Below are 27,609 nucleotides of genomic sequence, written 5' to 3'. Positions count from 1 at the left end.
AAGGGAAGAAATTTCACAAATGATCTTTTAACAAGGTACACCTGTTAATTGAAATGCATTCCAGGTGACTACCTCATGAAGCTGGATGAGAGAATGCCAAGAGTGTGCAAAGGCTGGCTACTTTTAAGAATCTCAAATATAAAATATATTTTGATTAGTTTAACACTTTTTGGGTTACTACATGATTCCATATGTGTTATTTCATAGTTTTGATGTCGTCACTATTATTCTACGATGTCGAAAATAGTAAAAAATATAGAAAAACCCTTGAATGAGTAGGTGTGTCCAAACTTTTGACTGGTACTGTGTATATATAGTTGGACATAAAAGACTGTAAAAACACCAGGAAATCATCTCCAAGTGATTTTAATTTTGGAAATCTGTTCCAAAGTATTCCCACGCACAATAGAGAGATACTGTATATGTGATCGTATACAAATGTAAGCAAGGTTTGAAATGATTATGTTTTAGTCAAATGTTATTTCTGTGCTTCTTGCGGTCAATTTGTAGTCTACAAATGATTTGTAATTTTGTTCCGGCTCCTGACCATAAAGACAATAATTGTCCCGCGGCTGAATCTAGTTGATGATCCCTGTCCTATGGGATAATAAAGATTATCTTGAACCGTGTAACTGTCATTCAGTCAGTAAGACACTAACCCTATCCTGGGGTCGTCTGGTTTCTTCATCTCCACCGTGTGAAGGGGGCCGTTCAAACTCACCACAGACAGGTGTACTACAGGGTTCTCCTCCCCAGCCTGCAGGGGAAGAGACAGGTTACGCCAGAAATCATATAATTCAGTGGGTTATACGGTATCTATATGGATCCTTTTTGTCTGTGTGAAGTCAACTGTCAGATCCACACAACTCTGTAGAAGAGTTGATCCCTTTTCTGTTCCGACCTGGGTTTGAACCAGAGACGATCTGCACAACAACAATTGGTACTCATTCAATACCACTCACCCAAACACGTCAGGGCATTGTAGGGCAAAGAGGACAGAGAATATAGACTAGAGGCTGTCTCTGGGATTTACCTTGGGGTAATGGTACTCCAGCCCAATTGGATACGGGGCGCCAGTGAAAATAGGGACCTCCATCTTGGGCACCAGGGTGTCGTTGATGGTGGCGTAGGCCAGTCTGAGACCATCTGGAGACCACCAATGGGCTATGTGGGTCTGAAGGATCTCCTCTGAAACAACAAACCCCATAAACAATGAACTACTGTATCACACTGTATAAAAGATATGGTGATAAACAACGTCCATTCATCTTCAAGGCAGGCTTTAAGGCTATACGGTTACAAGATAGTTATAAGATTAATAATAAAGCTAATAGTCTGTTGTTTACTGATACGATGTACACTGAACAAAATGTAAATGCAACATGCAACCATTTCAAAGATTTTAGTTACAGTTCATATAAGGAAATCAGTCAATTGAAATGGATTCATTAGGCCATAATCTATGGATTTCACATGACTGGGAATACAAAATTTTGCATCTGTTGGTCACAGACACCTTAAAAAAGGTATGGGTGTGGATCAGAAAACCGGTCAGTATCTGGTGTGACCACCATTCACATCATGCAGCGCGACACATATCCTAACATAGAGTTGATCAGGCTGTTGATTGTGGCCTGTGGAATGTCGTCCCACTCCTCTTCAATGGCTGTGCAAAGTTGCTGGATATTGGCGGGAACTGGAACACGCTGTCGTACACGTCAACCCAGAGCATCCCAAACGTGCTGAATGGGTGACATGTCTGTTGAGTATGCAGACCATGGAAGAACTTGGACATTTTCTGATTCCAGGAATTGTGTACAGATCCTTGCGACATGGGGCCGTGCATTGGGCCTCAGGTTCTCATCACTGTATCTCTGTGCATTCAGATTGCCATCGTTGGTCCCCCCCCTAAAATGCAATTGTGTTTGTTGTCCGTAGCTTATGCCTGCCCATACCATAACCACACCACCACGGTGCACTCTGTTCACATCAGCAAACCACTTGCCCACACAACGCCATCTGCCCGGTACAGATGAAACCGGGACTCATCGGTGAAGAGCACACTTCCCCAGCGTGCCAGTGGCCATCAAAAGTGAGCATTTTCCCACTGAATTCGGTTACGACGTCAAACTGCAGTCAGGTCAAGACCCTGGTGAGGACATTTTAGATAAATATGCTTTTTGTGCGTATGGAACATTTCTGGGATCTTTTATTTCACCTCATGAAACATGGGAACAACACTTTACATGTTGCATTTATATTTTTGTTCAGTATATACAGTTGAAGTCGGAAGTTTACATACACTTAGGTTGGAGTCATTAAAACTCATCTTTCAACCACTCCACAAATTTCTTGTTAACAAACTATACTTCTGGCAAGTCGGTTAGGACATCTACTTTGTGCATGACACAAGTCATTTTTCCAACAATTGTTTACAGACGGATTATCTTGCAAGCTGAAGAACACCATTTCAACCGTGAAGCACAGGGGTGGCAGCATCATGTTGTGGGGGTGCTTTGCTGCAGGAGGGACTGGTGCACTTCATAAAATAGATGACATCATGTGGAAGGAAAGTATGTGGAAATATTGAAGCAACATCTCAAGACATCAGTCAGGAAGTTAAAGCTTGGTAACAAATGGGTCTTCCAAATGGACAATGACCCCAAGCATACTTCCAAAGTTGTAGCAAAATGGCTTAAGGACAACAAAGTCAAGGTATTGGAGTGGCCATCAAAAAGCCCTGACCTCAATCCTATAGAACATTTGTGGGCAGAACTGAAAAAGCGTGTGCGAGCAAGGAGGCCTACAAACCTGACTCAGTTACACCAGCTCTGTCAGGAGGAATGGGTCAAAATTCACCCAACCTATTGTGGGAAGCTTGTGGAAGGCTACCCAAAACGTTTGACCCAAGTTAAACAATTTAAAGGCAATGTTACCAAATACTAATTGAGTGTATGTAAACTTCTGACCCACTGGAAATGTGATGAAAGAAATAAAAGCTGAAATAAATAATTCTCTCTACTATTATTCTGACATTTCAAATTCTTAAAATAAAGTGGTGATCCTAACTGACCTAAGACAGGGAATTTTTACTAGGATTAAATATCAGGAATTGTGAAAAACTGAGTTTAAATGTATTTGGCTAATGTGTATGTACATTTCCGTCTTCAACTGTATGTCATCATATCCCAAAGTCACTTCATAAGCTGTGTGTGCTGATAAAGGATATTTCCACCACACAACACAGTAAACAGATGCCGATGGAGCAGATGCCGATGGATGCCTGTCTCTGATTTATGGCACCCATTTACTGTACTGTCACTGGAGTAGAGGTCCATTACTCATAGCTATTGATGAAATATGTTGCAGGCTTACGGACAGAGATACAGAGGGAGGTAGAATATCAGATTATGTTCTGGGTCAATTTATTTCTTTATCATCCATCAGGTGTGGAGAGTGCATGTCAAAAGGTCATTTGAAAACAGAGGTAAAGAAAAGGACAAGATAAGTAATTAAATGAATGGAGTTATATGCTCAGTCAAATATAATCCACAAAAGCCCACCAGGTGGAAGCATAGGCCTTCCAGGAAAGCTTCCTATCAACGGAATGGTACAAACAGCAGCCTTTCCCTGAGACAAACACAATATGACTCAACTTCAGTTGACAGAGGATGAGGATGTTCTATGAAGGACGATGAAGACCAGCATACAGAGATTGTGTGGGAGAGCGGTGTACGATGATTTGACAAACATGTTCACTTGTCGTTCCCCTCTCTAGGGATGAGATATGGATAATTAAATAACTGATTGAATGCTCTCAAGGACATTGTTCAACACAATATTCAGTACAGTATGACAGCATACATCCAACATAATCTATTGATGCATAGCAAAATACCATCTGTATGAGGAAGCAGGGTATAGGTGATCTGAAAGAGCTGTGCTCTCTGCTGACCCACTGATAATCAATGGGAGGAAATATTGCTGAAACTGGCCTGGCATTTCAGAGCTTGGGTGAAGGAGTTCTGAGTTCAGTGGGTCTGGTTACTTACTGTATTATATCAGTGGTGACAGCATGAGGACCATAACCCAGATCTCCACAGCCCTCAGGGAGAGACAGATGGTCTACTAGAAAAATGTCTATATGTTTTCTTCCACTTTGAAAATGTGGAGCACCAAAAAATACAATTTATTTAATTGAAATACAGCCTATATTGGGCCTATATGAATTCTAGCTACTTTTGAAGCACATTTTGTGCCCTAGAAACGAATAAGTAAACTGTAAAGACATTAGTTTATTATAAAAGCTAAAGTATTATATGAATACCTGTCATTGTGTGTGTAGGTACTGTATATACTGAATGTGAAAATACGGTATTATGCTTACTATGCACAGTAGCCTAATGCCCATCAAAGGAAGTGTTGCTCCTGCGCTGTCAGTTTTGTGTGACACTCTCTCTGCTCTGACACTCTCTCTCTGCTCTGACACTCTCTCTCTGCTCTGACACTCTCTCTCTCTCTGCTCTGACACTCTCTCTCTCTCTGCTCTGACACTCTCTCTCTGCTCTGACACTCTCTCTCTGCTCTGACACTCTCTCTCTGCTCTGACACTCTCTCACTGCTCTGACACTCTCTCTCTGCTCTGACACTCTCTCTGCTCTGCATGACAATCACTCCTGTCCTGCATGGTTGGAAGATAAACCTGTCTCATTACTATACTACACCACACTCACACCAATCATTCTGCTCTGGTAAGACAGGGAGAGGGACACACTCACACCAGTCTGATGATGTTGCTCTGAGATTTTATTTTACTTTATTTATTTAACCTTTATTTTAGCAGGGAGTCCCATTGAGGCCAATGCCTCTTTGTCAAGGTAGCCCTGCATGAACACAATTTATAAAATGTACAACATTCAAAGATAAATCAGGTTCTGCAGTTCAAGAGTCACTGCATAACACTAGTGGCATACAAATATTATGCAACGACACTACATGCATAAAAAAGTATGTGTACACCTGCTCGTCGTACATCTCATTCCAAAATCATGGGCATTAATATGGAGTTGGTCCCCCCTTTGCTGATATAACAGCTTCCACTCTTCTGGGAAGGCTTTCCACTAGATGTTGGAACATTGCTGCAGGGACTTGCCTCCATTCAGCAACAAGAACATTAGTGAGGTCAGGCAGTTCGACACTGCTGTTGGGCGATTAGGCCTGGCTCGCAGTCGGCATTCCATTTCATCCCAAAGGTGTTCGATGGGGTTGAGGTTGGCTCTGTGCAGGCCAGTCAAGTCTTCCACACCGATCGACAAACCATTTCTGTATGGACCTCGCTTTGTGCACGGTTGCATTGTCATGCTGAAACAGGAAAGGGCCTTCCCCAAACTGTTGCCACAAAGCTGGAAGCACAGAATCGTCTAGAATGTCATTGTATGCTGTAGTGTTAAGATGTCCCTTCACTGGAACTAAGGGGCCTAGCCCAAACCATGAACCAGACCATTATTCCTCCTGCACCAAACTTTACAGTTGGCCCTATGCATTGGGGCAGTCCGTCAGACTGCCAGATGGTGAAATGTGATTCATCACTGTTTCTGCTGCTCCAGAGTCCACTGGCGGCCAGCTTTAAACCACTCCAACCGACGCTTGGCATTGTGCATGGTGATCTTAGGCCATGGAAAGCCATTTCATGAAGCTCCCGACAAACAGTTATTGTGCTGACATTGTTTCCAGAGGCAGTTTGCAACACTCACTACTAGAGGTCGACCGATTAATCGGAATGGCCGATTTCAAGTTTTCATAACAATCAGAAATCGGTATTTTTTTGTATTTTTTTATATTTTAAATTACACCTTTATTTAATCTTTATTTAACTAGGCAAGTCAGTTAAGAACACATTCTTATTTTCAATGACGAACGAGGCAGAACGACAGATTTTTAACCTTGTCAGCTCGGGGGACCCAATCTTGCAACCTTACAGTTAACTAGTCCAACGCTCTAACACCTCATTACATTGCACTCCACGAGGAGCCGGCCTGTTACGCGAATGCAGTAAGCTAAGGTAAATTGCTAGCTAGCATTAAACTTATCTTATGAAAAACAATCAATCAATGACTGTCATTGCTCCAATGTGTCCTTAACCATAAACATCAATGCCTTTCTTAAAATCAATACACAAGTATATATTTTTAAACCTGCATATTTAGCTAAAAGAAATCCAGGTTAGCAGGCAATATTAACCAGGTGAAATTGTGTCATTTCTCTTGCGTTCATTGCACGCAGAGTCAGGGTATATGCAACAGTTTGGGCCGCCTGGCTCTTTGCGAACTAATTTGCCAGAATTTTACGTAATTATGACATAACATTGAAGGTTGTGCAATGTAACAGGAATATTTAGACTCATGGATGCCACCCGTTAGATAAAATACGGAACGGAATAAACGTTTTGTTTTCGAGGTGATAGTTTCCGGATTAGTCAAAGGTATATGGTTCAGAGAAATAGCCTACGCGTTACAATTCCTGTAATAACTTGCGGCGGAACTTGAAAGGGGTTCCTTCGTTATTTTACCGTTCATGTCTTCCATAGAGAATGTCTTGATCTACTTCAAATAAGGTCTGTGTTTCGTGCAGGCTTAAACCGCCTCGACGTTTTGATACCCGTGTAAATCTCACTAGGATAAGGTAACGTTTGTCAACAACAAAAACGTTTGTCAAAACATTATCTTCGCTTATATTTAGCCAATATTGATCAGAGTTACCTTGTCCTATGGATATCTACACAGTTATACAATTGGCAAGGTGGTGTAAGCCTACACGAAACACAGACCTTATTTTAAGTTAATCTAAAAATATCCTATGGAATAAATGAAGGAACCGCAGATTTCAGATTTTGCTAGGTGTCAGATTTTGCTAGGTGTCATGGGAATTATGACTCGCACTTTGGTCGTCAATTCTTACCATGCCCATTATTAAAATAGGACTTCCTGCATATAGAAATAACAGTTTTTGTTTTCAACATTCATCACAGGTAACTTACTCTATTTTTATTCAAACAGTTGAGAGTATTTGTCTCCTAAGCAGACTCTTCAGTATCATTGTCACTTCAGAGCTGTGTGTGTGTGTATTTCTGTATTATATTAAGTTAAAATAAGTGTTCATTGTTCATTCAGTATTGTTGCAATTGTCATTATTACAAAAATGTGTGTGTGTGTATGATATACAGTGGGGAGAACAAGTATTTGATACACTGCCGATTTTGAAGGTTTTCCTACTTACAAAGCATGTAGAGGTCTGTAATTTTTATCATAGGTACAATTCAACCGTGAGAGACGGAATCTAAAACAAAAATCCAGAAAATCACATTGTATGATTTTTAAGTAATTAATTTTCATTTTATTGCATGACATAAGTATTTGATACATCAGAAAAGCAGAACTTAATATTTGCTACAGAAACCTTTGTTTGCAATTACAGAGATCATACGTTTCCTGTAGTTCTTGACCAGGTTTGCACACACTGCAGCAGGGATTTTGGCCCACTCCTCCATGCAGACCTTCTCCAGATCCTTCAGGTTTCGGGGCTGTCGCTGGGCAATACAGACTTTCAGCTCCCTCCAAAGATTCTCTATTGGGTTCAGGTCTGGAGAATGGCTAGGCCACTCCAGGACCTTGAGATGCTTCTTATGGAGCCACTCCTTAGTTGCCCTGGCTGTGTGTTTCGGGTCGTTGTCATGCTGGAAGACCCAGCCACGACCCATCTTCAATGCTCTTATTGAGGGAAGGAGGTTGTTGGCCAAGATCTCGCGATACATGGCCCTATCCATCCTCCCCTCAATACGGTGCAGTCGTCCTGTCCCCTTTGCAGAAAAGCATCCCCAAAGAATGATGTTTCCACCTCCATGCTTCACGGTTGGGATGGTGTTCTTGGGGTTGTACTCATCCTTCTTCTTCCTCCAAACACGGCGAGTGGAGTTTAGACCAAAAAGCTCTATTTTTGTCTCATCAGACCACATGACCTTCTCCCATTCCTCCTCTGGATCATCCAGATGGTCATTGGCAAACTTCAGACGGGCCTGGACATGTGCTGGCTTGAGCAAGGAGACCTTGCGTGCGCTGCAGGATTTTAATCCATGATGGCGTAGTGTATTACTAAGTGTTTTCTTTGAGACTGTGGTCCCAGCTCTCTTCAGGTTATTGACCAGGTCCTGCCGTGTAGTTCTGGGCTGATCCCTCACCTTCCTCATGATCATTGATGCCCCACGAGGTGAGATCTTTAATGGAGCCCCAGACCGAGGGTGATTGACCGTCATCTTGAACTTCTTCCATTTTCTAATAATTGCGCCAACAGTTGTTGCCTTCTCACCAAGCTGCTTGCCTATTGTCCTGCAGCCCATCCCAGCCTTGTGCAGGTCTACAATTTTATCCCTGATGTCCTTACACAGCTATCTGGTCTTGGCCATTGTGGAGAGGTTGGAGTCTGTTTGATTGAGTGTGTGGAGAGGTGTCTTTTATACAGGTAACGAGTTCAAACAGGTGCAGTTAATACAGGTAATGAGTGGAGAAGAGGAGGGCTTCTTAAAGAAAAACTAACAGGTCTGTGAGAGCTGGAATTCTTACTGGTTGGTAGGTGATCAAATACTTATGTCATGCAATAAAATGCAAATTAATTACTTAAAAATCATACAATGTGATTTTCTGGAATTTTGTTTTAGATTCCGTCTCTCACAGTGTAAGTGTACCAATGATAAAAATTACAGACCTCTACATGCTTTGGAAGTAGGAAAACCTGCTAAATCGGCAGTGTATCAAATACTTGTTCTCCCCACTGTATATATAAAACATTTTTTTTTTTTTTATTATTAAATCGGTATCTGCTTTTTTTGTCCTCCAATAATCGGTATCGGCGTTGAAAAATCATAATCGGTCGACGTCTACTCACTATTGAGTTACAACCAAGGACTGACATACACCTTAGTCAAATACATTTAAACTTTTTTCACAATTCCTAACATTTAATCCCAGTACAAATTCCCTGTTTTAGGTCAGTTAGGATCACCACTTTATTTTAAGAATGTGAAATGTCAGAATAATAGTAGAGAGAATGATTTATTTCAGCTTTCATTTCTTTCATCACATTCCCAGTGGGTCAGAAGTTTACATACGCTCAATTAGTATTTGGTAGCATTGCCTTTAAATTGTTTAACTTGGGTCAAACATTTTGGGTAGCCTTCCACAAGCTTCCCACAGTAAATTGGGTGAATTTTGGCCCATTCCTCCTGACAAAGCTGGTGTAACTGAGTCAGGTTTGTAGGCCTCCAGGTTTGTAGGCCTCTTTGCTCGCACAAGCTTTTCAGTTCTGCCCATAAAATGTCTATGGGATTGAGGTCAGGGCTTTGTGAAGACCACTCCAATACCTTGACTTTGTTGTCCTTAAGCCATTTTTCCACACATTTGGAAGTATGCTTGGGGTCATTGTCCATTTGGAAGACCAATTTGCAACCAAGCTTTAACTTCTTGACTGATGTCTTGAGATGTTGCTTCAATATTTCCACATCATTTTCCATCCTCATGATGCCATCTATTTTGAAGTGCACCAGTCCCTCCTGCAGCAAAGCACCCCCACAACATGATGCTGCCAACCCCGTGTTTCACGGTTGGGATGGTGTTCTTCGGCTTGCAAGCCTCCCCCTTTCTCCTCCAAACATAACGAAGGTCATTATGACCAAACAGTTCTATTTTTGTTTCATCAGACCAGAGGACATTTCTCCAAAAAGTACAATCTTTGTCCCCATTTGCAGTTGAAAACCATAGTCTGGCTTTTTTAATGGTGGTTTTGGAGCAGTGGCTTCTTCCTTGCTGAGCGGCCCTTCAGGTTATGTCGATGTAGGACTCGTTTTACTGTGGATATAGATACTTGTACCTGTTTCCTCCAGCATCTTCACAAGGTCCTTTGCTGTTGTTCTGGGAATGGTTTTGCACTTTTCACACCAAAGTTCGTCCATCTTCCTGAGCGGTATTGACGGCTGCATTGTTCTATGGTGTTTATACTTGCGTACTATTGTTTGTACAGATGAACGTGGTGCCTTCAGGCATTTGGAAATTTCTCCCAAGGATGAACAATTTTATTTCTGAGGTCTTGGTTGATTTCTTTTGATTTTCCAATGATGTCAAGCAAAGAGGTACTGAGTTTGAATGTGGCCTTGAAATACATCCACAGGTACACCTCCAATTGACTCAAATTATGTCAATTAGCCTATCAGAAGCTTCTAAAGCCATGACATAATTTTCTGTAATTTTCCAGGCTGTTTAAAGGCACAGTCAACTTAGTGTATGTATTCTGCCCTTGAGTTGCGTTCCCATGCAAAACTAGACAGATAGCTAACTAAGTCTTCAATAAAACTCCCAAGGCGTGACTTTTCTTGAATGAATATATTGAAAACGTTTATGTTGTGAAACTGCAAAATACAGAAAACAATATACTTTAGTATTCAATTCACACCGACATACTGTAGCTGTACATTTGAAGTTGCATGAATACAAAGCATGTGCTAAGGTACCATGCATCTGGCATGATGCCAAACCATTTAGCTAATTGGCTAACTCCTTTAATTACTCTAATAATGTACAACCATCTCTGTAGAATAACAAAGCATATTACACTAGAAAAAGTAGCAAAACTACAGTATTGTATATTTTACAATTCGCACTTTGCACGAGCAAAGTAATACAGCTGACGGCATACATAAAAGGCATTGCAAATTGTGTGAGTAAATGCAACCAACCAACATTGACATGTAAGCAACTCTATCAATAACAAGATTATCATCACTAGCTAAATGCTTGAATCAAACTTACAAACAAATATTTTCCGTGGCTGAAGCGTGACAAGAAATAACTACACTGCGTGTAGCGTTGTTTTTAGCTGCTTCTATGCGTGTAGAACGAATTCTCTACTTCCTGTTTGCGTACAGTCTTAAGTACCAGAAAGCTCCACTAGGGGGCGAATAACACCATGGAACACAATGAAAATCTATTTTAACCATTGTAATAAAATAATCTGTTACCTTCTAACAGGATGGCAGCACAGTATGTCAACTTCTGACCCACTGGAATTGTGATACAGTGAATTATAAGTGAAATAATCTGTCTGTAAACAATTGTTGGAAAAATTACTTGTGTCATGCACAAAGTAGATGTCCTAACCGACTTGCCAAAACTATAGTTTGTTAACAAGACATTTATGGAGTGGTTGAAAAACGAGTTTTAATGACTCCAACCTAAATGTATGTAAACTTCCGCTTTCAACTGTATCCTCCAAACACCGGCTTCGAGGGCATTATCACTTTTATACAATGGGTAACCAACATATTAAAATAATGATTTACATATTTTCATTAAAACCGTTATTTTGATTAATTTATTCATACTATTTCATCCTTCCACAAGATATAGTCCCGGCACAAATCTAGGGTCGCTACCCAAGCCGACTGGTTGTTGGTTGTATTGGTTTGGTTGCCAGAGACGCGACCCAGTCGTTTAGTCTTTTTGTTCTGTATCTATGAACGCGACCCAGTCATTCGTTCTAAATGTTCCATTGCCATACTGGCTGGCAACGTTCTTATCCCTTGCTTGCTGTCTAGCCAACTACGGCTAACTTAGTCACATCAAAAAGTGCAGCCAGAATAACAGCAAAGTAGCAGCATTTGCATTTGTTTAAGTTGTTTATTAGTGACATTTATTTGGATTCATCCATAACAATGAGGTAATGATGCATGAATTTGCCTGGCATAGAACATTTGCTCACTCGTCAGGACAAAGAAACCCCTCCATCTGTTCTGTACAATGTTTCAAACAAGGATAAGGAACAATACAATCATAACAAAGATTAGAGACCATTTTGTTTCCATTTTAGTAATTTAGGAGACGCTCTAATCCAGTGCGATTTACAGGAGCAATTAGGGTTAAGTGCCTTGCTCAAGGGTGCATCGACACATTTTCACCTAGTCAGCTCAGGGATTCAAACCAGTGACCTTTTGGTTTCTGGCCCAAAGCTCTTAACTGCTAAGCTACCTGCCGTTTTTAAGATCAGTTTTTCCCTCTCCTCCAAGACAGCAGGCTATCTATGGGTTGTGTTTGTAAATGATTTCCTTTTAAAGACAAACATCTGGTTGCATTTCACTATCTTTGTCCCCAGAGCTCCCCTAGCTTGTCTCTGTGTTTAGGCAGTATTCATTAATTAATGTCTGCATTGCTGCAATCTGCAGCTGGTTGTCATCTACACTACTGTACCTCCATTTGTAATGTGGTATTAAATATTTCCTGCTCAATATTATATGTAAGCTTTCTATAGATCTATCTTCTGTATTCATTTTTTCATACATTTCTTTAACATTTTCCCCCATTTTGATTTGTTTTGTTGGCTGGCTGATGGTTTTAAAACTTTCGATGTAACCCCTTATATAACTTCATTACTGGATGGGATGTGTATTTTTTTATAGTGTTTTGACTGAGTTTCATAACAGCAGGCTTAGGTTTAAGGTGAAGGTAGTACCTCCTCTCTCTGCTAGTCGCTGCAGTTCAACCACAGGGCATTCTTGATCCCAAATCAGTTTTTGAGAGGATTATAAAATCATTATAACACACTTGTATACCCTAAGGTCACTCTATCACTATGTAGGCCCATAGAGTACCACATTATGAGTCATAATACCCATAAAACATAAAGGTCAAACAGGGAAATGGTTCCAATAATTTTTTCACCATTCACCGTGTAAATATCTCGAGGACAAGGTGACTTTTATCATTATATTCGCCTGTATTTACCCCCTAAAAATGAAACGCTAATTAGCTGCTAATGTGGCTATCATAAATAACTACAAATGCCATGATGATCTGGATGAGACTACAGAATCGAGGCAAAATAAGGATCTCTGGATTAACTATCTAATGTTAGCTAAATGTAAAATCTTCAAAAAAAGAAACGTCCCTTTTTCAGGACCCTGTCTTTCAAAGATGATTCATAAATAATCTAAATAACTTCAAAGATCTTCATTGTAAAGGGTTTTAACACTGTTTCCCATGCTTGTTCAATGAACCATAAACAATTAATGAACATGCACCTGTGGAACGGTCGTTAAGACACTAACAGCTTACAGACGGTAGGCAATTAAGGTCACAGTTATGAAAACTTAGGACACTAAAGAGGACTTTCTACTGACGCTGAAAAACACCAGTTACACCAGGAACGCACAATCCCTCCATCAGTGCTCAGACTGTCCGCAATAGGCTGAGAGAGGCTGGACTGGGGGCTTGTAGCCCTGTTGTAAGACAGGTCCTCACCAGACATCACCGGCAACAAAATCGCCTATGGACACAAACCCACCGTCGCTGGACCAGACAGGACTGGCCAAAAAGTGCAGTCACTGACGAGTCGCGGTTTTGTCTCACTGATGGTGATGGTCGGATTCGCGTTTATCGTCAAAGGAATGAGCGTTACACAGAGGCCTGTACTGAGCGGGATCGATTTGGAGGTGGAGGGACCGTCGAGGTCTGGGTCACAGCATCATTGGACTGAGCTTGTTGTCATTGCAATCTCGACGCTGTGCATTACAGGGAAGACATCCTCCTCCCTCATGTAGTACCCTTCCTGCAGGCTCATCCTGACATGACCCTGCAGCATGACAATGCCACGAGCCATACTGCTTGTTCTGCCATGGCCAGCGAAGAGCCCGGATCTCAATCTCATTGAGCACGTCTGGGACCTGTTGGATCGGAGGGTGAGGGCTAGGGCCATTCCCCCCCAGAAATGTCCGGGAACTTGCAGGTGCCTTGGTGGAAGAGTGGGGTAACATCTCACAGCAAGAACTGGCAAATCAGGTGCAGTCCATGAGGAGGAGATGCACTGCAGTACTTAATGCAGCTGGTGGCCACACCAGATACTGACTGTTACTTTTGATTTTGAACCCCCCTTTGTTCAGGGACACATTATTCAATTTCTGTTAGTCATATGTCTGTGGAACTTGATCAGTTTATGTCTCAGTTGTTGAATCTTGTTATGTTCATACAAATATTTACACATGTTAAGTTTGCTGAAAATAAACGCATTTGACAGTGAGAGGACATTTCTTTTTTTGCTGAGTTTAGTAATGAATACATAGGCTACATTTCTTTAAATGGACAATTGTATGAACTGTCTTGTGCAAATTTTAAATTGACACAATACCTTTTATCAAAGATATCAGCTAGAGATGACGTGCAGGAGCTTGCAGGGATTTGTAGTTTTGCATGATGTCTCCTTTGATGCTAATTAGCATTTTCGAAAATCTGAGAGTAAATAGAGCTGAATATATTGATAAAAGTCACCTTGTCCGAGAGAGATTTACATCGTTATCAAAACGTCACGCCAGAGTATGCCTACATGACACGCAGCCCTTATTTTAAATGTTTCTAAAATGGGAAAAATTAATGGTGGAAAAACAATTGGAATCGTTTCCCTGTTTGACCGCTAGGTTTTATGGGTATTATGACACCTCCACTGTGTTGCTCTATTGTAGGTGTGTGATAGAGTGCAACTGGTAACTTTTCACTAGACTGGTATACAGTGTATCATGCAGAATTAGCCATTAACTGTCTAATTAGAGGTAGCTCATCAGGGCCCCATAAAACATTTCGTCTCTAAAAGTTTATTAATTTCTATATTTTAAACCCATAGCCTCCTAATGATATAATTCATTGTGTAATAGGAATATTACATATCAGTTTTCTTTATAGGGCCAATAGACAGCAACGTACACTACATGGTATGTGGACACCGCTTCAAATTAGTTACCACCAAGTTATGATGTTAAAATGCCTATTTACTGTGTTCCATCTGACTGCGCAATCCACTGTCTCATCAGCCCTGCCAGGCAATTTATAAACTTGATTTCCACTATAAAAAGCATCTAGACATTATCTCACATGTCTTTTAGACTAACATTAAGTTTTCAATGGCGGAGATTTGTATAAACCTTGCTGTCTGTCTATGACATTTGCAACATTATTTCAATATTTAAATTCGATCTCCAGCTGTCCCATAGTAATGAATGAGTAGGGGTGAGACAAACAGGCAGGCAGCTTCTCAGCCAGTCGAATCATGAATCAGCATCATTTTTATGGATATATACAAAGAACTATCAATAGAAAACAGGTCAAATGAAACGGAGTGCAGCTAGTTTGCTGTCTTTCCAGCTTCAGTTTGACGTGATTGTGTTACAACAGTGTCCTTCCATGCCATGTGTTTCAATACCGCTGCAATACTGGGGTGTAACTAACAGGCGTTCTCTATCCAGCTAGTATTTGTAGTTCTGTATGCAGTAGTGATGCTGTATTTGTAGTTCTCCTACCCTCATACAGCCAGTCACTCAGGCCGTTGAAGATGACTCCCTCCTTCCCTGTGGACACCAGGCGAATGGTCCTGCTCTCCACCGTTGCTCTGTAGTAGATGTTGTTCTCAAAGATAAAGATCTGGGTAAAAAAGGGACATGACGCTGGAGTGAATACAGCATCGTACCATTACATTTCAGAGATTTTGCTTTTGCCTCTTGCCAGGCTTTCAAATGCATTCTTTTCAGCTTGACACGATGGCTGCCTTATAATTACTACAGTAGATAAAACATAATTACTACCTTATAATAATACAACTGTATAACCCTTAATGAATTACTAGATAAAGAAAAAAGACTGACACTCCTTCTGGGCAATTTTCATCACAGTGTGACATTCACTCAGTACTAAAAACATCCATCCATCCTTCAGCCTGGAGACATTTCCACTCACACAAATACACACATCAACCCAATCTGGACTGAGTGACAAACATGCCTTAAAGCATTGAATACAGCAGATATAAAAGGAAGCAGATGTCATTAGAGGTCATATTTCACTCCATCTCCAAATAGAGTAGTAAGCAAAACACCCCTCTGCTTCGAATGAAGGTACTGTAGCCGTCTGAATCACTGAAGGGGCACACACACATCCATGCACACACATCCACCTACAAACATCCAACTTCCGGCGCCGAAAAGAGATGGCCGCCTCGCTTCGCGTTCCTTGGAAAATATGCAGTATTTTGTTTTTTTATGTGTTATTTCTTACATCGGTACCCCAGGTAATCTTAGGTTTCATTACATACAGTCGGGAGGAACTACTGAATATACGATTAACGTCAACTCATCATCGTTCCTACCAGGAATATGACTTTCCCGAAACGGATCCAGTGTTTTGCCTTCCACCCAATACAATGGATCTGATCCCAGCCGGCGACCCTGTGCGACGCCGAAAAAGGGGCAAACGAGGCGGTCTCGTGGTCAGGCTTCGGAGATGGGCACATCGCGCTCCACTCCCTAGCATACTACTCGCCAATGTCCAGTCTCTTGACAATAAGGTTGATGAAATCCGAGCACGGGTAGCATTCCAGAGAGACATCAGGGATTGCAACGTGCTCTGCTTCACGGAAACATGGCTAACTCAAGGGACGCTAACGGAGTCGGTGCAGCCAGCTGGTTTCTTCATGCATCGCGCCGACAGAAACAAACATCTTTCCGGTAAGAAGAGGGGCGGGGGGGTATGCCTTATGATTAACGAGAAGTGGTGTGATCATCATAACAACACACAGGAACTCAAGTCATTCTGTTCACCTGATCTAGAACTCCTCACAATCAAATGTCGACCGCATTATCTACCAAGGGAATTCTCTTCAATCATAATCACAGCCGTATATATTCCCCCCCAAGCAGACACATCGATGGCCCTGAACGAACTTTATCTGACTCTTTGTAAACTGGAAACCACACACCCTGAGGCTGCATTCATCGTAGCTGGGGATTTTAACAAGGCTAATCTAAAAACAAAACTCCCTAAATTCTATCAGCATATCGATTGTGCTACCAGGGCTGGGAAAACCCTAGATCATTGTTATACTAATTTCCGCGACGCATATAAGGCCCTCCCCCGCCCCCCTTTCGGAAAAGCTGACCACGACTCCATTTTGTTGATTCCAGCCTACAAACAGAAACTCAAACAACAAGCTCCCGCGCTCAGGTCTGTTCAACGCTGGTCCGACCAATCTGAATCCACGCTTCAAGACTGCTTCGATCACGCGGATTGGAATATGTTCCGCATCGCGTCCAACAACAATATTGACGAATATGCTGATTCGGTGAGCGAGTTCATTAGGAAGTGCATTGACGATGTCGTACCCACAGCAACGATTAAAACATTCCCAAACCAGAAACCGTGGATTGACGGCAGCATTCGCGTGAAACTGAAAGCGCGAACCACTGCTTTTAACCAGGGCAAGGTGACCGGAAGCATGAACGAATACAAACAGTGTAGCTATTCTCTCCGCAAGGCAATCAAACAGGCTAAGTCCCAGTACAGAGACAAAATCGAGTCGCAATTCAACAGCTCAGACACAAGAGGTATGTGGCAGGGTCTACAGTCAATCACGGATTACAAAAAGAAAACCAGCCCCGTCGCGGACCAGGATGTCTTGCTCCCAGACAGGCTAAACAACTTTTTTGCCCGCTTTGAGGACAATACAGTGCCACTGACACGGCCCCCTACCAAAACCTGCGGGCTCTCCCTCACTGCAGCCGAGGTGAGTAAAACATTTAAACGTGTTAACCCTCGCAAGGCTGCAGGCCCAGACGGCATTCCCAGCCGCGTCCTCAGAGCATGCGCAGACCAGCTGGCTGGTGTGTTTACGGACATATTCAATCAATCCTTATCCCAGTCTGCTGTTCCCACATGCTTCAAGAGGGCCACCATTGTTCCTGTTCCCAAGAAAGCTAAGGTAACTGAGCTAAACGACTACCGCCCCGTAGCACTCACTTCCGTCATCATGAAGTGCTTTGAGAGACTAGTCAAGGACCATATCACCTCCACCCTACCGGACACCCTAGACCCACTGCAATTTGCTTCCCGCCCCAATAGGTCCACAGACGACGCAATCGCAACCACACTGCACACTGCCCTAACCCATCTGGACAAGAGGAATACCCATGTGAGAATGCTGTTCATCGATTACAGCTCAGCATTTAACACCATAGTACCCTCCAAACTCGTCATCAAGCTCGAGACCCTGGGTCTCGACCCCGCCCTGTGCAACTGGGTCCTGGACTTCCTGACGGGCCGCCCCCAGGTGGTGAGGGTAGGTAACAACATCTCCACCCCGCTGATCCTCAACACTGGGGCCCCACAAGGGTGCGTTCTGAGCCCTCTCCTGTACTCCCTGTTCACCCACGACTGCGTGGCCATGCACGCCTCCAACTCAATCATCAAGTTTGCGGATGACACTACAGTGGTAGGCTTGATTACCAACAACGACGAGACGGCCTACAGGGAGGAGGTGAGGGCCCTCGGAGTGTGGTGTCAGGAAAATAACCTCACACTCAACGTCAACAAAACAAAGGAGATGATTGTGGACTTCAGGAAACAGCAGAGGGAGCACCCCCCTATCCACATCGACGGGTCAGTAGTGGAGAAGGTGGAAAGTTTTAAGTTCCTCGGTGTACACATCACGGACAAACTGAATTGGTCCACCCACACAGACAGCGTTGTGAAGAAGGCGCAGCAGCGCCTCTTCAACCTCAGGAGGCTGAAGAAATTCGGCTTGTCACATAAAGCACTCACAAACTTCTACAGATGCACAATCGAGAGCATCCTGTCGGGCTGTATCACCGCCTGGTACGGCAACTGCTCCGCCCACAACCGTAAGGCTCTCCAGAGGGTAGTGAGGTCTGCAGAACGCATCACCAGGGGCAAACTACCTGCCCTCCAGGACACCTACACCACCCGATGTCACAGGAAGGCCATAAAGATCATCAAGGACAACAACCACCCAAGCCACTGCCTGTTCACCCTGCTATCATCCAGAAGGCGAGGTCAGTACAGGTGCATCAAAGCAGGGACCGAGAGACTGAAAAACAGCTTCTATCTCAAGGCCATCAGACTGTTAAACAGCCACCACTAACATTTAGCGGCCGCTGCCAACATACTGACTCAACTCCAGCCACTTTAAAAATGGGAATTGATGGAAATTATGTAAAAATGTACCACTAGCCACTTTAAACAATGCCACTTAATATAATGTTTACATACCCTACATTACCCATCTCATATGTATATACTGTACTCTATATCATCTACTGCATCTTGCCATCTTTATGTAATACATGTACCACTAGCCACTTTAAACTATGCCACTTTATGTTTACATACCCTACAGTACTCATCTCATATGTATATACCGTACTCTATACCATCTACTGCATCTGCCATGCCGTTCTGTACCACCACTCATTCATATATCTTTATGTACATATTCTTTATCCCTTTACACTTGTGTGTGTGTGTAAGGTAGTAGTTGTGGAATTGTTAGGTTAGATTACTTGTTGGTTATTACTGCATTGTCGGAACTAGAAGCACAAGCATTTCGCTACACTCGCATTAACATCTGCTAACCATGTGTATGTGACTAATAAAATTTGATTTGATTTGATTTGATTTGAAACACACATCCATGCACACACATCCACCTACAAACACACATCCATGCACACACATCCACCTACAAACACACATCCATGCACACACATCCACCTACAAACACACATCCATGCACACACATCCACCTACAAACACACATCCATGCACACACATCCACCTACAAACACACATCCATGCACACACATCCACCTACAAACACACATCCATGCACACACATCCACCTACAAACACACATCCATGCACACACATCCACCTACAAACACACAACCATGCACACACATACACACATTCTGGGTGATTGAGAACTGGTTCAGACAGGGGTGTCAGTGGGGAGGTTGGCATTACTGTGTTAAGCTGCTGATGCTGTGTTGGACTGCTGGTGTATGCCCACTGTGCCCATGGTACCATAGTGAGTAGTAGGGATTAAGAAGACTACTGTTGGGGGAGGGGGGGGGGGGTGCGTGGCACCACCACCAATCCACTGTCAATCCACTCGCCCCTCCTGTCCTTCAGCTTCACCCTGTGTCGGTGGGAGAGGGTTATATCTGAGCTGTGTACTTGACAAACTCTCAAACATTGATTTACTCTCTTCATTTTCTATACCCTTTGTACATGAGGCTCTAGTGTGTGTGTGTGTGTGTGTGTGTGTGTGTGTGTGTTGTGCTGTGGAATCAGGGGACAGAGAATCATCCTGCTGTGATCATTAAGCCATGGGCAATTACTCTACATGACAGAGGAATCAGCACCGCTGGATCCAAACACATTTTATATATGTAATGTCATATAATGGACAAATCTGGCAATTGGGACAGGTTTTAATATGCAAAATCATTACGTCCAGAAATGGGAGAAGAATAACTATCTGGTATTATCAGGTGAGAGTAAACACATCGGCTCAGACAGTTCACCCATACAGCTCTGGCTCTTCATTAACCAAACACGCAGATAAACATCAAAACAAAAATAAACCAATCAGGTACTATATTACCATATGCAAATGTAGCCGCTTTCTCACTTGGCAGACGATGAAATCTCATATTGTAGTAGCTTCAAATATGAATATTTTCTCCCTCTAAATGTGTCAGTAGCCTAATGTAGACAAATTATATGATAAGAGTAATTAAAAAACCTGCAGATTTGCAATAAAAGGTAAGTCAGTGGAGAAACACAAGGGAATACAGCCCATTACTGTTGTTCTGTAATTACTCCTGTCTAAAGTGCTGTGTGTTATGAGGTGAATGAGGAAGTGTGTATTAGGGAAAACAACAAAGATATTGTAGCTGTGAGAGACACTGCTCTTTTTAGAAGACCTCTCTCCTTTCACATAAAAACAACAATGTTGTTGTTTTAACCATAGTAACAGCGTTTTGATATTCTCTCCAACGTGGTGCTGTGGTGAAAAGGAAAGCATAGAGGCGCTTATCACGGTGTCTGTCAACTCTCTCCCTTTGGCAGACCTTCAAAATGCTGGAACAACATTTGTTTCAAGTTCAAGGCTGAGGCATATCGGTAATTGAGGTGTGTGTGTGCGCGCGTTTGTGTGCACGTGTGTTTTTTTTCTCCAGTGAGACAGTGAGAGTGTAGACATGTGTGTGGGGTCTCTTACCAGCTGTTGGCCCTTAGGTCCCCATCCAGCATACTGCAGCGGGGCGTTCCGTACCTCAGGAGGATTCAGACTCCATGTCTCCCTGTGGAGATAAAACACAGACTCTGTCATGGTGTCTGTGTGTGTATGTGTTTCAGGGTGTGTGCATCAGACTGTGCACAAAAATACATGGAATCTTCCAGTGAGCTATCTAGGTTGCTTCTGAAATGGTAAAATCAATCATCCAAAGCTAAATTTAGCACTAGAAAAGTTTCCTTAACTTTAATACTAAGTACAAATATGGAACAAAAAGCAGGCCAGACAGTGTGACAATACAACCCAGCAAACCAGGAATATTCCCAGAACAATTAAGTTCAAGTTAGGCTTTTTTATCTAATATTAGGATGATAACATCCCAAAAACATTCGGAGAACATTTTTGATCAAATATATTTATTTAACAAAAATGTTTCAGATGAAATATCATTGGAAGGCTCTAACATTCACTAAGATGTTATGCACAACATCTGTAACACCCACCACAGAAACTTTCCCCAAAAGTTAGTTTGAAAAAATTGACTGATGTTCTATAAAGGTTCCCAGAATGTTTCATTACAGTGTGGAAACAGTCTGGTGGGAACATCACAAAATATATGTTCCCAAAACATTAAAACTGTCCAGTTGTGCGGATGATTCTACAATGTTTCTTTTAGGGTGCAAAAAACATTCACCTGATGTTGCAAGAACGTTCCCAGAACACACTTTGTCTGTTCTTTACAAGGTTCCCAGAATGTTTCATTGGGTTGTGTTAACATTGTGAGGACATGACAAAATATACAGTTGAAGTCGGAAGTTTACATACACCTTAGCCAAATACATTTAAACTCAGTTTTTCACAATTCCTGACATTTAGTCCTAGTAAGAATTCCCTGTCTTAGGTCAGTTAGGATCACCACTTTATTTTAAGAATGTGAAATGTCAGAATAATAGTAGAGAGAATTATTTATTTCAGCTTTCATTTCTTTCATCACATTCCCAGTGGGTCAGAAGTTTACATACACTCAATTAGTATTTGGTAGCATTGCCTTTAAATTGTTTAACTTGGGTCAAATGTTTCCGATAGCCTTCAACAAGCTTCTACTAATAAGTTGGGTGAATTATGGCCCATTCCTCCTGACAGAGCTGGTGTAACTGAGTCAGGTTTGTAGGCCTCCTTGCTCGTACAGGCTTTTTCAGTTCTGCCCACACATTTTCTATAGGATTGTAGTCAGGCCTTTGTGATGGCCACTCCAAAATCTTGACTTTGTTGTCCTTATGCTATTTTGCCACAACTTTGGAAGTATGCTTGGGGTCATTGTCCATTTGGAAGACCCATTTGTGACCAAGCTTTAACTTCCTGACTGATGTCTTGAGATGTTGCTTCAATATATCCACATAATTTTCCCACCTCATGATGCCATCTATTTTGTGAAGTGCACCAGTCCCCCCTGCAGCAAAGCACCCTCACAACATGATGCTGCCACCCCCGTGCTTCTTCGGCTTGCAAGCCTCCCCCTTTTTCCTCCAAACATAACAATGGTCATTATGACCAAACAGTTCTATTTTTGTTTCATCAGACCAGAGGGCATTTTTCCAACAAGTACGATCTTTGTCCCCATATGCAGCAGCAAACCGTAGTCTGGCTTTTTTATGGTGGTTTTGGAGCAGTGGCTTCTTCCTTGCTGAGCGGCCTTTCAGATTATATCGATATAGGACTCGTTTTACTGTGGATATAGATACTTTTGTACCCGTTTCCTCCAGCATCTTCACAAAGTCCTTTGCTGTTGTTCTGGAATTGATTTGCACTTTTCGCACCAAAGTACGTTAATCTCTAGGAGACAGAACACATCTCCTTCCTGAGCGGTATGACGGCTGCGTGGTCCCATGGTGTTTATACTTGCATACTATTGCTTGTAAAGATTAACGTGGTACCTTCGGGCGTTTGGAAATTGCTCCCAAGGACACATTTCTTTCTGAGGTCTTGGCAGATTTCTTTTGATTTTCCCATGATGTCAAGCAAAGTGGTACTGAGTTTGAAGGTAGGCCTTGAAATACATCCACAGGTACACCTCCAATTGACTCAAATGATGTCAATTAGCCTATCAGAAGCTTCTAGAGTTCTTTAAAGGCTCCCAGAACATTGAATTAGGTCGTGGGGACAGTGTGGTTACATCACAAGAGATAGGTTCTATGTTGGCTGGATGTCCTTTCAGTGGTGGACCATCCTTGATACACACTAGAAACTGTTGAGCAAGAAAAATCCAGTAGCGTTTTGGGGCATATTTTGTCTGTATGCAACATTTATAAATGAGGCCCCAGGTGAGTGTTTTTGGTACCCTAAAATAAACATTGGTTGAATCATCTGCACAACTGGACAGTTTTTGTGTTTTGGGAACAGATTAAATGTGTTTTAGGAATGTTCTTGCAACGTCTGGCAGATGTTTTATGCAAACACTCTATAATCATCACCACGACTGGACAATTTTTGTGTTAAGAGAACATTTGCCGTGACCTAACAAATGTTCTGGGAACCCAATTTTGGTTTGCTGGGTAGAGACCATTACATTGGCTGATATTAGGGATGTGGTTTTAACTTCATCCACCAGTTGGCAGCACAACCAACCAGGTGCACAGATGTGACCACCGACACTAAGCACTTATGTAGCAGGTCAAGCTGTCCCCGAAAACATTCAACAGTTTCCTGTTTCATCTAATACTTAAACAAAAATAAGATGAGAGAGTCTAAGAGAGTGAAAGAAAGAAAGAAAGAAAGAAAGAAAGAAAGAAAGAAAGAAAGAAAGAAAGAAAGAAAGAAAGAAAGAAAGAAAGAAAGAAAGAAAGAAAGAAAGAAAGAAAGGAGAGAAACAGACAGACAGACTTACGGGGTGATGAGACTACAGATGATGTAGAAGGCCATGTAGGAGTGCTGGTAGACCTGCAGAGACAAACACAACTTCAGCATCCAGCCTCACATGGCAGAAACAACCCATAAACTCTGCATCTGAGACAAAAGAAGAAGTGTGGTCCTTTCTACTTACTGGGACCACGTTGTAGGCCAACAACACATGTTCCAGGTCTGGAGATATGTGGTACTTGGTGGCTTTGAACATTTCCTGGATATCAAAGAAGCATGTTTGAGTCATATTTATTACAAAAGGTCATCATATATTTTTCAATACCATATCACCTACTTATACATGTTCGGGAATAAAATTAGCTAATACTCACAAACTTCCTGTTCTCCACCAAAATTACCCTCTCCTGTGTTTCGATGTTGAGTTTGACCACGTCCCCTTCTCGTGTTCGATACAGCAGTACATTGTCTGGAAATAATAAAAAGGACAGAAGAGAGAGCATTACATTGTGGAATACGCATCCAGCTGTTTCAAACAGTACTTACAGTGCTGGATCAGGCATTCTAACCTCCGGCCATAGTGGGGCCATGAGGGGCCAGCCTTCCACACCAGACTGGGAGCAGATATCTTTTAGGGGGGCACCAAGGTACAATTGGAGCAGGCCTTGCTCGCATCCTGTTACCTCTGCAGCATATACAGTAGCTGTAAGGTGTGGGTACATACAGTGTGATCCCACTGAGCACAGACATCAATTCAACGTCTATTCCAGATTGGTTTAACGTATTTTCATTAATATGACGTGGAAACAATGTTGATTCAACCAGCGTCTGCCGAGTGGGAAGGTCCAAGTGGTAGACCATTTTCACATTATTGTGCCGACCCAAACCATATTGTGCTGGCTCAGGTATTTGGTTGCTATGGTGGATGCATAAAAAGGCAAGGACAGTACAGCTTGGCTTGGTTCCACTCAGCTCTGCTCCACTCAGCTCTGCTCAGTAGTGTGACACTGGTAGTGTTGTCCTCTAGACCAGAGCCGATTCCTCAGTCTCACTGTGTCCTGTTCGGATAAACCCCTCTACCAAGAGAAGTGCAAAGAAAAGGTCCTTGCTGCTCTCTCCAATGTTTTTACCCTTCAAATAAAGGTTGATTGAATAGCCATCTCATCTCCCTTACTTACTATTCGCCACAGCAATAAAGTGTTGATGCTACTGATACTGGAAGGACTTCATATTGCTAGACATAATGGACATTTATTTGGATTTTGTGGTAGTGTGTTTTTCTATTAAATTAACTTCAAGTTTGTTGGCTTTTGTATTCTGTTTTGAAAACCTTTTCCTGCTCTAGTCCAAATATTTGCTCAGTCATGACAGTTCCGCTCACAAAACTATCAGAATGGATGCATTAGGAATAATGGAAAGTGTATGAGTATCCTCGGCGGCAGGTAGCCTAGTGGTTAGAGTGTTGGGACAGTAACCGAAAGGTTGCTAGATCGAATACCTGAGCTGACAAGGTAAAAAAAATCTGTTGTTCTGCCCCTGAACAAGGCAGTTGCCAGAGATGCCAGAACAGAACTTGGCATAAATTCTACAAGTGTCTGTAACTCCATTCTATTGGAGGAATGTGACACGACACCATTCTTCCACGAGAAATTGCATAATTTCTTTTTTTGTTGATGGTGGTGGAAAACGCTGACTCTGGCGCCGCTCCAGCATCTCCCATAACTGTTAAATTGGGTTGAGATCTGGTGACTGAGACACACACACACACACACACACTTTAAATTAAACTCCCTATGCTCTTTTGAAACCCTTCTTTTAACGTCACTGAGATCTCTTCTTCTAGCCATGGTACCGAAAATAATGGGCAACTGGGCATTTTTATACATGACCCTTGTTACGTCCGTCGTTGGAATGAGACCAAGTGCAGCGTGGTAAGCGTACATCTTTCTTTATTTAGATGAACACCAAAAAAAAAAGATAAATGAACGTAACGTTCTACAGGCTACACAGTAACTGTACAAAAACAAGATCCCACAAACTCAGGTGGAAAACAGGCTGCCTAAGTATGATCCCCAATCAGAGACAACGATAGACAGCTGCCTCTGATTAGGAACCATCCCCGGCCAACAAAGAAATAGAACACATAGATTTGCCCACCCAAGTCACACCCTGACATAACCAAATAGAGAATAAAAAAGGCTCTCTAAGGTCAGGGCGTGACAACCCTAAGCATGATGGGATGTTACATTTCTTAATTAACTCAGGGAACACACCTGTGTGGAAGCACCTGCTTTCAATATACTTTGTATACCTCAAGTGTTTCTATTATTTTGTCAGTTACCTGCACATTCATGTAAAATAAATGTGAATATTATTCCAATGTTGGCCATTTTAGAGGCAAATTATTTTATGTGAATTTCTGGCTCAGTTGACAGACCCATTTATCCATTTCAGTAGTAGGCCTACTTTTATTAGCGTTTTAAATCACTGTGAATGACCTACAGTTGAAGTCGGAAGTTTACATACACATTAGCCAAATACATTTAAACTCAGTTTTTCACAATTCCTGACATTTAATCCAAGTAAAAATTCCCTGTCTTAGGTCAGTTAGGATCACCACTTTATTTTAAGAATGTGAAATATCAGAATAATAGTTGAGGGAATTATTTATTTCAGCTTTCATTTCTTTCATCACATTCCCAGTAGTTTACATGAACTCAATTAGTATTTGGTAGCAATGCCTTTAAATTGTTTAACTTGGGTCAAATGTTTCGGGTAGCCTTCCAAAAGCTTCCCACATTAAGTTTGGTGAATTTTGGCCCATTGCTCCTGACATAGCTGGTGTAATTGAGTCAGGTTTGTAGGCCTCCTTGCTCGCACAAGCTTTTTCAGTTCTGCCCACACATTTTCTATCGGATTGAGGTCAGGGCTTTGCGATGGCCACTCCAATACCTGGACTTTGTTGTCCTTAAGCCATTTTGCCACAACTTTGGAAGTATGCTTGGGGTCATTGTCCATTTGGAAGACCCATTTGTGACCAAGCTTTAACTTCCTGACTGATGTCTTGAGATGTTGCTTCAATATATCCACATCATTTTCCTACCTCATGATGCCATCTATTTTGTGAAGTGCACCAGTCTCTCCTGCAGCAAAGCACCCCCACAACATGATGCTGCCACCCCCGTGCTTCTTCGGCTTGCAAGCCTCCCCCTTTTTCCTCCATACATAACGATGGTCATTATGGCCAAACAGTTCTATTTTTGTTTCTTCAGACCAGAGGACATTTCTCCAAAAAGTACGATCTTTGTCCCCATGTGCAGTAGCAAACCGTAGTCTGGCTTTTTTTATGGCGGTTTTGGAGCAGTGGCTTCTTCCTTGCTGAGCGGCCCTTCAGGTTGTGTCGATATAGAACTTGATTTACTATGGATATAGATACTTTTGTACCTGTTTCCTCCAGCATCTTCACAAGGTCCTTTGCTGTTGTTCTGGGATTGATTTGCACTTCTCACACCAAAGAACGCGTCTCCTTCCTGAGCGGTATGACGGCTGCGTGGTCCCATGGTGTTTATACTTGCGTCCTATTGT

General features: G+C 42.1%; 1 protein-coding gene across 4 annotated transcripts in view; it reads right to left on the bottom strand.

The window, feature by feature from the left end:
* Positions 1-27,609, bottom strand: part of LOC139550693 (A-type potassium channel modulatory protein DPP6-like) — a 177,040-nt gene that overhangs the window by 18,171 nt on the left and 131,260 nt on the right. For all 4 annotated transcript variants that reach the window (XM_071361768.1, XM_071361767.1, XM_071361766.1 and 1 more), the window contains exons 4-10: positions 24,399-24,493; positions 24,209-24,283; positions 24,053-24,105; positions 21,154-21,235; positions 15,383-15,503; positions 1,034-1,188; positions 660-757 (exon numbers count right to left, since the gene is read on the bottom strand). In XM_071361768.1, coding sequence (XP_071217869.1) covers positions 660-757; positions 1,034-1,188; positions 15,383-15,503; positions 21,154-21,235; positions 24,053-24,105; positions 24,209-24,283; positions 24,399-24,493 — 679 coding nt within the window. The remainder of the gene's footprint in view (positions 1-659; positions 758-1,033; positions 1,189-15,382; positions 15,504-21,153; positions 21,236-24,052; positions 24,106-24,208; positions 24,284-24,398; positions 24,494-27,609) is intronic.

The sequence above is a fragment of the Salvelinus alpinus genome, chromosome 23 (genome assembly GCF_045679555.1).
Source record: "Salvelinus alpinus chromosome 23, SLU_Salpinus.1, whole genome shotgun sequence".
Taxonomy (NCBI): domain Eukaryota; kingdom Metazoa; phylum Chordata; class Actinopteri; order Salmoniformes; family Salmonidae; genus Salvelinus; species Salvelinus alpinus.
This window is presented reverse-complemented; position numbering and strand designations above follow the sequence as displayed.